The 12644-nt window shown below is 41.6% G+C and overlaps 1 protein-coding gene across 1 annotated transcript; it reads right to left on the bottom strand.

Moving 5' to 3' along the window:
- Positions 1-9300: 9300 nt before the first annotated feature.
- LOC309819941 (UDP-N-acetylglucosamine--peptide N-acetylglucosaminyltransferase 110 kDa subunit-like) lies at positions 9301-12441 on the bottom strand (the record flags this gene model as incomplete). Its single annotated transcript, XM_082650375.1, has 1 exon — positions 9301-12441. One exon carries the CDS (start codon positions 12439-12441, stop codon positions 9301-9303), a length of 3141 nt encoding a protein of 1046 aa, XP_082506501.1.
- Positions 12442-12644: the final 203 nt, after the last annotated feature.

A 12644-nucleotide genomic window follows, 5' to 3' on the forward strand; every position in this document is an offset into this window, starting at 1 on the left:
CTGGTGATTTCTCTCCCATGGAATGGAACAAGGAGGGGAACAAGTAGGGACAGTCCCTTCGAGCAGCGGCGGCATGCCTGGCATGTCCGTAGCCTGCTCTCAAGGCTGACTGCTTCCCACAGGTGCCCCTTTTTTATTTTTTAACTTTTGCTGCAAAATAATTCCATGAAGTTTAGTGCCCAGAGTAGTATACTGTTGCATGAGGATACGAAACAGACATGAGAAGATTAATATCAATAATAGGCAAATTATGGCCAGGGTAATAAATCCTGACAACCTTCCGGTAATCCAAGACTGAGGATTTAACCACTTTAAATGGTCCAGTAAAGTTTGAATTACATCTTCTGGCGAAACATCATCAAGATGTGCATTTTGTGTATCCTGAATTTCAGCATTTAATTTCTTAAGATCAAGACTAATATTATTATCTGACCAAACACTCAGCAGATGCATTTTTACTTTTTCCCATTCTCAAATACAGTCATTGTTCTTTTAAGGAGTAACACACATCCATGTATACTTTGCATGACAGGCTAAAGGCATCGTCAATTTTAATGCTGCCATCTGATCTCCAATCCCCAAAATTGCGTTTTTAAATTCATCTAACTTGTTATTAATCTGTAAATCTATGTGACTTTGTAAAGATAAAGCAAGACTGGTATGTTGAGATAACTGATTAGCAAAGTGAGCATGATGAATACTCTGTGAAAGAGCAAGACCGGCAGTAGCCGCGGTAGCAGACAGAGCAGCCGAGGCAGGTAAACTTACTATTAGCCACCCAAGAAAGCGTCTCCTTCTCTGCAAAGCTTTAGAGAGTTCCACCCATGCCTGTACTCCAGTATCTTCATACCAAGGTTCTCTCAGATGTACAGGCACCATAACATACATGGGTTGCTTTAGTATAAGCACAGATTGCGTTCCTGCAGAAGGGAACATACAACTGCTAAAAGTACAATTAACACAGCTAATATTATATCCTCCTTTGGAAGAATTACCAATGTTAATAGAACCACACAAACGTGTATATGGAGGAGCAACACAAGTTATAACAGGTGTATTGGAATAAGTTAGAGCTAGTTTCCATATATCCCAGTTCTCTTGAAATGTGATAAACCTATCTATGATGGGAAAAGAAGAGATAAGAATTGACACCTTGGTATAATCTATAGTACACCATATTTGGTTATTATTCCAAGATGCATTGCAACGTTCAAAAGTGGATCCAGGAAAGTTAACGGTCATAAAAGGAGGAAATTGATTTTTTGATTTTCTGTTAAGAATAGTAACCTTATGCCCAGCTATAAATATCCCTTGTCCTCCAAGTAAACGCTTCATACAGAAATAATTTCCTGAATCTTCACCTGTAACCTTGGCTATAGTAATAGCTGAATCCCTAAGTGGTGAGGCATATGAGATTTGACCTCTAATATTAAGAGGTTGCCCATTTTATACCAAATGATGGTATCCTTAAGATACTCTCATCAGCTGGTAGCCGGGCATGTAAGAGTAACGTTGGTTCCTGTAAAACGAAGGATGCCTGGAGAGCCTGACAAACTAATTGATTGATCCGTTCCCTCATAAACATCTGTATGCTCATAACTAATAGCCTTTACATGTCCAGTTTCCAGATTCAATGGGCTAAGACAGACAGGATGGGTACTAAACCAGTTAGTATAATTTACAGACATATTGTTTTATATTCCCAATAAGAGGCCCATAAACAGTTATCATTGTAAAATACAGGAAACTCTGCTTCAGACCAAGATATGGGTTGTAATAGTGGAGGATCAGGTACATAGGCCCAGTAAGTTGCTGCATTAACAGAGGGAACACATGAAATGGTTGCCAACATAGCCAAAAATAAAGTTACAGGTGTAACAGGATTATTCTGTTGTTTCACTGACTCTTGAGCTCGTGAAACCAGTTGTTTAATTTGTCCCCAAGTTGGAACATCACTCCTTTGAGTCGTCCTGGCAAGTGGTCTCCTCTTCTTCTTTTTCTGAATCAACACTGTCAAATTTTCGGGAGAGATGCAGAGCTTCTTCATCTTCTGAACTAGTTGTGAGCTGTGGCGAGCCATCTATTTGCTTGACTAAGTGCTCAGGAAGCCAGCAAGGTCCAGGCGCTGATCTGGGAAAGATACACACGTGACCACGTCCCCAAATCAACACAGGATCAGGACCACGCCAAGTGCTGGTTAACGGATCTTTCCAGAGGACCTCCGGAGACTGAGAGGCCAATCCTGGCTCAGCCACCAACCTTCCCCCTGCAGAGCAGCCAAATTTGTCAACAGTGAGAACATTTAAAATAAACAGAGCATGATTTATACGGTTATGTGGCGTTGTTCTATACAATTCCCCCCTTTTTATTTTTTCAATAGTTAGCTTTAAAGATCTATTTGCACGTTCTATAATACCTTGTCCTTGAGGGTTACATGGAATGCCTGTAATATGGGTAATTTTGTAATGAATTACAAAATGTTGCAAAAGCAGCGGGCCCATTATCTGTTTTAATAATTTTGGGAAGGTTCATGAAAGCAAAACAGTGTAATAAATGAGTGATAGCATGTTTAGTAGCTTCTCCGGTCTCTGCTGTAGCACAGAGGAAACCAGAGTAAGTATCGATAGTGACACGAACAAACTGTAATTTCCCAAAAGACGGGATATGAGTAACATCCATTTGCCATAAATGTCTAGGTAATAATCCACGAGGATTAACAACATAATGTGGAACAGGAAGGTGAGGTAAGCATTGTGGGCACTGCTTAACAATTTGACGGGCGGCTTCACGAGTAAGGGAAAATTGTGTGTGTAATGTAGCCGCCGAGTGACGGTATAAAGCGTGCAACGGCTGTGCTGCTTGTGAAGCAGTTTGATCATAACTTACCATAATATGAGGGTGTCCAGGACATGGACCATGAGTATCAAGAGTATGAAGATAATGAATGCAGTACATTAGCCATTCTTGACAGCATGCGAACGGAAAGGAGGAGTATGGTAAATTGGGACATGTTCTGCTTTAGGGAAAAGAGATTGAGGAGGAGGAGGAGGAACTTCAACTCTATTCTTGGGAGGAAAATGTACAGGATAAAGATCACGTTTAGATTGAGTTAAAACATCTGCAGTCACATTAAGTTTAGTCAATGGACCAGGCAAGTTAGAATGAGCACGGATATACAGACCTGCAACAGGACCATCATGGGAACGAATAAGCTGTTGAAGCAAACGAAAAGAGGATGATAATTCAGGGTCATTAGTATGTCCTATGGTCGCAGTCTCCAGAAGAAATCACAAGCTAATAAGATATTTACTATCAGAAAACAAATTAAAAGATATAGAAGGCAAATGTTTAAAAGACATAATGACAGCATACAGTTCAACACGTTGAGCTGAAGTCAAGGAAGTTTCTTTAATGAGGTTTGTTCCGTCGTCAATGATTACAGTAGCCACTCCTGAAGAAGAACCGTCCGTAAAAACCAAAGGTACATGAGGAACAGGCTGTTGCCTAATTATAGAAGGAAAGATATGAGTTAAGTTTGCTGAATTGGATCAATTTATCAGCAGGGTAATGGCATTCCAAGGTACCTGAAAATCCTGCAAGAGCAAGACCCCATTCATTACTATGTTGAAAAAGCCAATTTTGTTGACTAACTGAATAAGGGATAATAATTTGAGAAGGTTCTATACTTATAGGTTGTAAGCATCTAGTTCTACCTTGCATTATTAAATTACTAATAAGTTCATAATAAGGGTTAATAACTTTAGAGGGTGTAGTTTTCATATGAATCTATTCAATAATTCCAACAGTTTGCCATAAGACGGCAGTAGGCACATGAGGAGTTGGACAAATTATTAAGAAAATTGGAAGGTGAGTATGAATTCTAGTTAATTGTGTAGAACTGATAGATCTATTGACTATTTGTAAAGCCTGAAATCCTTCTGGAGTCATAGAGCGTGAAGAAGAAGGATCTGAGTCACCTTTAAGAATATCAAACAAAGGCTGTAATTGAGCAGTAGTAAGTTTTAGGGAAGGCCTTAGCCAATTAATATCTCCAAGTAATTTTTGAAAAGCATTTAATGTTTTTAAATTATCAACTCGAATTTGCAGTTTTTGAGGCCTAATAGTAGTGTTATCAATATATTTTCCCAAATATAAAAATGGAGATTGTCTTTGAATTTTTTTTGAGGCAATGACCAAGGCAAATGATTGTAAGGACTGTTGTAAAAATTGAAAAGCAGTCTCTAATAAAGAAATATTATCAGTGGCTAAAAGTATATCATCCATATAATGTATGAGATATAACGATGGAAACCTTTTTCTCACAGGAGTCAAGGCCTGAGCCACATATTTTTGGCATAATGTAGGACTATTTGCCATGCCCTGAGGCAATACTTTCCATTGAAATCTCCTCATGGCTTCCTTAAAATTTAAGGCAGGCAAGCTAAAAGCAAAATATTTTCTATCTTCAGGAAACAAAGGAATAGTGAAAAAACAACCTTTTAGATCTATAACTAAAAGATGATAATTGTGTGGTATGGCTGTTGGAGAGGGTAGGCCTGGTTGAAGAGCTCCCATTATTAGCATAGTTTTATTAACAGCTCTTAGATCCTGTAATAACCTATATTTTCCAGATTTTTTCTTGATAATAAAAATATGAGTATTCCAAGGGCTACTGGAAATTTCTAAATGCCCTAATTGTTCCAGTACTGATTGTTCTGCAGCTTCTAATTTCTCCTTTGTGAGGGGCCATTGGTCCACCCATACAGGGTCATCAGTCAGCCAAGTAATTGGATCAGCAGTGAGTGGAGGAGAATCCAAGGCTCCTAAGAAAAACCCAAACCTTGTCTATCATTTTTTATTTTCACATCAATAGGAATGGACAGTTCCTTGTTGATTTGTTCCCAGCCCTTTTGTGGGAAGAAATCCTTGATCCAACATCATATTAGAGACTTGAGAGTTTGGACTATAAAGTAATACTCCCATTTCTTTTAATATATCTCGGCCCCAGAGGTTTAAAGGCAGCCCAGGCAAAACATAAGGCTGGAAGTATCCTGAATGGCCCTCACTATCTTGCCATAATAAAAACTGACTACTTTGCATAGGAGAAGAACTTTGTCCTATTCCGTGAAGTTCTGTAATAGTAGGACTAATGGGCCAACGTTTAGGCCAGTGTATCTGCGTCATAACAGAGACATCAGCTCCAGTGTCTAACAAACCTGAAAAAACCTTTCCATTAATGGTTCATTTCATTTCTGGACATTCTTTCCCTATCTTCTGAATCCAGTAGGCAGCATTAGACGATCCAAAAGCCTTTGTTTCTCTCTTTTGATGTTGTAAAATTTGTCCATGAGGTTCAAAGGGCAAAAGTAGCAATTGTGCAATTTTATCACCAGGAGAAATAGTTATTATATTTTTAATAGTTTGTGCCATGACTTTTATTTCTCCTTCGTAGTCAGAATCTGTGACTCCTGGCATAATAGTTAAACCTTTCATGGTGACACTACTTCTTCCCAATAATAGTCCCATCAAACCCTTGGGTAAAGGTCCACAGATGCCCGTAGAGAGGGCCTGAGGACCCATTTCAGGAGTTAATACATATCGGGCGGAGGTGCTGAGCTCCAGTCCTGCGCTTCCTGGTGTTGCTCTGGAGAGCGAGGATATTGTATGTTTCTGTTTTTGGTTAATGTCTGATTGATAATTTGAGGAGGATACACAGACATTGCCCTTATTATTTGTTGGGGTCGGGGAAGGCCCCGGGAGGAGTTTCCCGACAGTGGTGGCCCATCCCTGTGGGCCACTGAGCAACAATCTTGTGCCCAATGTTTTCCCCTATTGCATTTAGGGCATAAACCAGGGATTTTCTGACCATCTGGAGGTTTCTGAGTAGGGAAGGAAGGACTAGGGTTAGAATTAAAAGATCTACATTCTCTAGCAAAATGACCTGCCTTTCCGCATTTAAAACAAGTCTTTGTTTTCTTTTGATTGTTTTTGAACCCCACTTTAGTTAATGCTGCAGCCACAGCAGCACCCTGTATAGAAGTAGGCCCAATGTCTGCACAAACACGAATATAATCCTCCAATGTTCCCCGTTTTCTCCAAGGTCGAATTGCAGCCTGACATGCATTATTAGCATTCTCAAAAGCAAGCTGCTTAACTACAATTGTACCAGTGAGTCCGTCCACAATGAGTCTCTCCACCGCCTGTGACAACCTATCTACAAAATCAGCATATGCTTCATCAGGTCCCTGTCTAATTGTTGAAAGATCCTCAGTTTTGTGTGTAGAAGGACATTTCCTCCAGGCTTGTAATGCCAAATGATTTATTTGAGGATAAGCAACAAAGGGATAAGTTAATTGATCTTGTAAAGAAAGATACTGTCCTTCCCCAATCAGCATATGATAATCAACTGGAATATTATGGGCAGCATTCTTTTCTGCTTGTTCAGCAGCTCGTTCATAAAAATCAAACTTCCATATTAAATAATCTCCACCATTTAAACAAGCTCGTGCAATAGACTTCCAATCAGCGGGGGGAAGAGCTTCTCCTGTCAACCATAGCAGCAGTAAAAGGAGCAGTGGGCCCATATTGAGCACAGGCAGATTTTCAATCTTTCAAAACTTTCAAAGGGAGAGCCTGATGCTCCCTAGTAGCTTGTTGAGGATTATTAGGACCAGGTCTTTCTATGACGGGACAACAGAAAATAGGATCTTCTCGTTTTATTGCTCCTTGTACAGCGCGCTGCAAGGGACTGAGCATTTTTACAGATGTAGATTTTTGAGGAAGACAGTCCTTATTAACCTGCAGCTTTTTCACTGACTTATCTATCACAGCCATTAGAAAATCATCCTCAGGATAGTTCTCTCTTTTATGTTTACAAGCCACATCTATTAAGTCAAAATGTTCCTCTTCATCTAAACTATTTAAATTAATTAGCTCTTTCGGTTTAGGAAGTGGCAACACAGTAGCTGATAATACAGTTTCTCCTTCTGTCAGAGGCTTATGTTTTTCTGACTTTACATTCAAATCAACACTATCATGAGAAGCATCTAAACATATTTTTATCAGATTCCACAAACTATATGTAACAACAGGAGTATGAGTAGGCCCTCGAGACTCATAATAATTTTTTAAATCTTCTCCAGCTTTCTGCCAGATTTCTATGTCAACAGAGCCGCCATCAGGAAACCAGGGAGATACACCATGGATATGCTGTAAAAATTCAGTCAACCGTGAGGTAGAAACTTTATTACCCCGAGCTTTAAGCATCAAAAGCAAAACCTGAGCAAATAATTCATACACCTTTGAGCCCTTTTGCTTCATCTTATTTTACTGACTATTGCCTTATGTCTCTATTAGTTTCACTTTTACTGGTGGCCACACATATTTTGCATAAGGGTTCTCTTACCTGCACTTTCTTTTTCTTTTAATTGCCTTCACGCTTCAGGTCCCTGTTCGAGTGCCACTTGCCGAGGACCAGCCGGAGAAAGAGGATCTCAGCGCCCAGGGTCAGAAGGGAAGGGGTAAGGAACTGAAGTAGCACCGACGGATGGGGTCAGAAGGACCAAGACAACTGATGGTTGCAAGGCAAATTTTATTATGCTACAGTCGCAGATTATCTAGACTAGAAATCGGAAGGCTGCCAGATGGTGGTTTACATTACCTACAGACTGTCTCGGCTCAAGGTTAACTTCCCTGGGAGGAAACCCATAAACCCAGAAGCATCAAAAATAACCTGCATGTGCAGGGGGGAGACAGCTTTGCTTGTCTCATTTTACATTCTTTCTGATCTCTGGGCCCTGGTGATTTATCTCCCATGGAATGGAATAAGGAGGGGAACAAGTAGGGACAGTCCCTTCGAGCAGCGGCCGCATGCCTGGCATGTCCTTACCTGCTCTCAAGGCTGACTGCTTCCCACACATATGTTGCCTTGTTTAAGCCTCAAGCCCTCGATCCTTTGTTGAAATACAATAATTTCATTCCTATGGTTTTCAATACCAAAAACTCAACCTCCAGGAGGGCTAAAGTCTAATTTGTACTCCAAAGCAAGTAGCAGTGCAGTTCACTACTACTGAGGCTGGATCCATAAAGACTTCAAGACCACGTCCAGAAGACACGTTATTATATATAATACCGTAGAAAGTCTGAAACATAATTATCATATACATAGCTGGTCCTTCAGAGCTTTTTACCTATAACATGTTTTTTGATGAAAGTTATTTAATGTACTGGAGATAACTGTGACTTACTGATCAAATATTTGAATACTTATACTTACCTGGGATTTCATTTCTGCTGAAAGAAAAAGGAAGAACAGGACTCACTAAAAAAAAAACAAACTTTAGAAGTGAACGTAAAAATCTTAACACACACTATCACTTTTGGAAGCAGCATAGAGGGGCAGTCAACGGTAAAACACTGGTGAAATAGGTCACAACTCTAGGCCAAAAATCCATTATCGTTATCATCAGTGACAGTACCACAACTGTGCCCTTCAGAATTAATAATCACTCCTAAGAATCTTCATTTGGCACCAGATGATGCGTTTAAGAGAAACACTCTGGGAGGTTTTGAATCAGACTTGGTTTTTTGTTAGCCAAGTTACAGGAGAATTTTTAAAGTGGGGGGAAGGGAAGAAGGAAACGGACCAGGAAAAGAATTTAAGCCATCATCTATAAACCAACAAAGCACTGATAGTTCCAAACATTATGTCAGAAACTAAAATGACTGACATAGGCTCAAGTGGTTTATAAAAAGACTACACCAGCAAAGTCCCCATTTATCTGTAGAGTTCAGAAACTAAAACAAGGAATATTTTAGCTTAAAAGCTTATCTCAAGAGAATCATCCACACTTCACATGAATAAAAATACCTGAAACCAAACATTTTTAAAAGCTCCAATACCCAAAATATAAAGAAAAATATTAATCCAGAAGACTCAATCAATCCATGATAATCACAAAACGGCTGGGCAATCTCTATCTCCCTTCCACACTAACCATCCATCCCATGGAAGACCAAGGGAGATCAGACCTTCCAGACTTACCTTCCAGACCTTCCAGACATCTGGCTGCTGCAAAATTCTATGGAGACTCCTTGTGGAACAGCAGTTTCCCATCTCTTGTGTCTCTCCCTATCGTGATCATGATCATGCAGGAAGCAAGTCTGGCTGTGCTATTTCTTATCATTGTCTGTCACCCATCTGCAGCATGGTATTGTACAGATAAGGAAAAAGTAGTTCCCTTTCCCCCAGAAGGTTGAGGCTCAGGTACAGGGTAATTCTCCTGTGCACACAGTCATTATTTAGGCCGACTCAGTGACTTCAACAGGCTTAATCATGTGATCAGGTTTGTTGCCAGCTGCGTAATGCTCCCACATCTGTAGATAGAGCCGCTCTAGGTCCATTGTGTATTGTTTGGTGCTGAACAGAGGGCTAGATGTTCTCTGCTTCCAGACTTTGCCACGAAGTTTCTTCAGGTATTCTAGATCAGTTCCCAGTTTCACAGCTATGTCTTCATATTCTTGTCTATTTTGAGCAATAAGCTCAAGACAGCCTAAACAAGTGAGCTGGGAAGCTGCAACTCGGGAAGCAAGAGTCTCTCCTGGCATAGTCACCACGGGTGTCCCTGACCAAAGGACATCCATCCCTGTGGTGTATCCATTACAGAGTGGAGTGTCCAAGCAGACATCAGCCAGCTGGCCTCTCCAAACATGTTCCTCTTTAGGAGCAACAGGTGAAAAAATGATACGCTTCTGGGGAAGGCCCATCTTTTGTGCATACTGTTGAATATTAGGTTCTCCTACTGCTGGAAAACGCAACAGCCACAGTACACTATTGGGAACACGCTTCAGAATATTTGCCCACATCTGCAAAGTAGATGGGTCAAGTTTATATAACTGATTAAAGTTACAGTACACAATGGCATCTTCCGGTAACCCGTACTGAGAACGTGTGGTTACAATAATGGTACGGGGAACCTCCTCTCCAGTGGCAGCCTTAATGTTGATCTGGGTAGTTGCCAGTCCATTGCTAAGACTGAATCCATTAATTGTTATCTGAATTTGTCCTCTGTTAATCATTTCAATAACTGCCTCTGCAATAGTATTCATAGGAATGACAGGCATATTAAGAGCTGTATTACTGCTGTCTGCGTTGTCTCCTCCATCAGGACATTTCATCTTGACAATCTGCACATCTGGGAGACTATCAAGAAATGCTTTGAGGTCGATGCCATTCAGCACAATCCGATTGTCATAAATGTGCCCATTGGACTGAAAATCGATGACTGCTTTCTTCTTCAGGTGAGGGAACATATTAGCATGATCACCAATAAAGAAAGCATGGGGCATATAAGCCAGTTTCTCAGAATACTGCTCAGCAACTTCAGCAGGTGAAGTTTCCTGATCAGTGATGATATAATCCATGAAAAGCACGCCACTGGTCCCAGGGTAGCCCAGCCACATTGCCTGAATAGGAGCTGGCCTGAGAGCAAAGAGTTCATTTCGAGCACCCCTGGTATAACCATTCATATTTACAAGGATGTGTATACCATCTTGATGGATGCGATCAGCTGCTTTCCCATTGCATGGAATCTGAGAAAGATCAATGAAATGATGGGCTTCTGCCATCACCTTCGCTCGGAAGTTTGTGCCATCATCTGGGCTCAGGGCATAACAGGATACCTCAAATTTATCAGGATTGTGCATGCCTGGAATAGACTGCATAAGATGAGAAGTAGGATGATTCCCAAAGTCAGAACTCACGTATCCTACACGCAGTCGACCATCACTGAGCTTCAAGTCTTTTGGATGTTCGTACGGTGGTTTGTGAAGGACACCGATCTCATCCAAGCAGAGGTTCCCGTGGCTCTCAGCAATAGCCTTCCTGAAGCCATGAGAAAGAGGATAGAGCATACTATGATGAGGCTGCACAGAAGGCAACCTATTCTTCTCCAGCTGGTCAGCCACAATGCTGACCAACTTCTTCATTCGCTCATCATAGTCTGTCCAATCACAGACAATCTGCAGGCAATGAGCCAAATCACAATAAGCGTCAGGAAAATCAGGTTCAAGCTTCAGAGCAGTGCGATAAGAAGCAATTGCTTCTGGAATATTCCCTGAATACTTGTGAAAGGAAGCCAGATTGCTGTGGGCATCCGCAAGGGCAGGGTTAATCTGAATGGCACGAGTATAACACTGCAAGGCTCCCTGAACATCCTGCATCTCCTTTAGAGTGTTTCCCATGTTACAGTAGGCATCAGCAAAGGTAGGACGGATTCGAACAGCCTCCTTATAATGCATCAGAGCTTCCTGCAGTTTTCCCTGCTGCTGCAATACACTTGCTAAATTTGAATGGGCAACAGCAAACTCTGGGAAGACTTCTAATGCTTTACAATACAAGCGAACTGCCTCTTCAATGTTTCCCTGGTCTCCTTTGATATTGGCTAGGTTATTCAGAGAGTCTGCATGGGTGGGACACAGCCGCAGAGCTGTATTATAACAATCTTCTGCTTTGGCAACACTGCCCTTCTCTTCCAGAGCGTTGGCTAGGTTGCAGTAAGCATCAGGGAAGTGTTGTTGCAATTCAATAGCTCGCCTGTAGGTGTCTATTGCCAGATCCATCAGGCCTTGCTCATAGTATACACAAGCCAGGTTGGCACGAACCACTGCATGATTTGGGTTCAAGCTTAGGGCACAAAGGTAAGCTGCCACAGCTCTGTCAAAAATCCGTGCCTCTTGCAAGACGTTTCCTAAATTGATATAAGCATCCAGAAAATTGGGGTCAAGGGTGACAGCCTTTTCAAAGTGATGAATTGCAAGCCAAATCTCCCCTTGTGCATTGAAAACACAGCCACGATTACTCCAAGCTACTGCAAAGTTCGGTTGAGTCTCCATTGCTTTCAAATAACATGCCTTGGCTCCTTCCAAGCGACCCAGGGCTTTGAGCAGGTTCCCCAGGTCACTGCGAACACAGTACAAATCAGGATTGCACTGAAGAGCAGAGACGTAAGCTTGTACTGCCCCTTCCATGTCGCCTGCTGCTACCAAAGCGGCTGCCAGGTTAATATAACCATCGATGAAATCTGGTTTGAGATGCAATGCATGCCGGTAATGCTCAATTGCTTCCTGCAACTGCCCTCTTTCCTTGTACACATTCCCCGAATTCGAATAGGCTTCTGCCAGAAGAGGGTTCTGTTTAATTGCCAGAGTACTAAAGTGGGCAGATCTGTCCAGCCTTCGACACTGGAAGTGTAGAGATGAAAGTAATAAAAGTACTCCAGTATTGTCTGGCTCTTGTCTCCACAGCTGCATGCAGTGTCTCTCAGCTGCCTCAAAATCTCCTGCCTGATATTCTCGATGTGCCAACTCAGCTAACCCTTGGAAGGAAAGCATACGTTTCGTTGGTTCTGTGCTGTCGGCCACGTTGCCCACAGAAGACGCCATCTGGAGCTTCTGCAGAGAGTGAGAAAAGAGGTTAATTGAGTCCCGCTGCCGCCACTACTGGCAAGAATGTTTCTAGAGGTAGCAAATATGAGGGCAGCAGCCGTACCACTGCTTTGGCAGGCTTAAGCGGCGGCGACAGTTACAGGCACCGAACCTTAGGAACTCTGGTTGGTCGTCTAACTCTCACGCTCTTGAAATCTTCA

This window comes from Grampus griseus (genome assembly GCF_964374135.1).
Source record: "Grampus griseus genome assembly, chromosome: 3".
Lineage (NCBI taxonomy): Eukaryota > Metazoa > Chordata > Mammalia > Artiodactyla > Delphinidae > Grampus > Grampus griseus.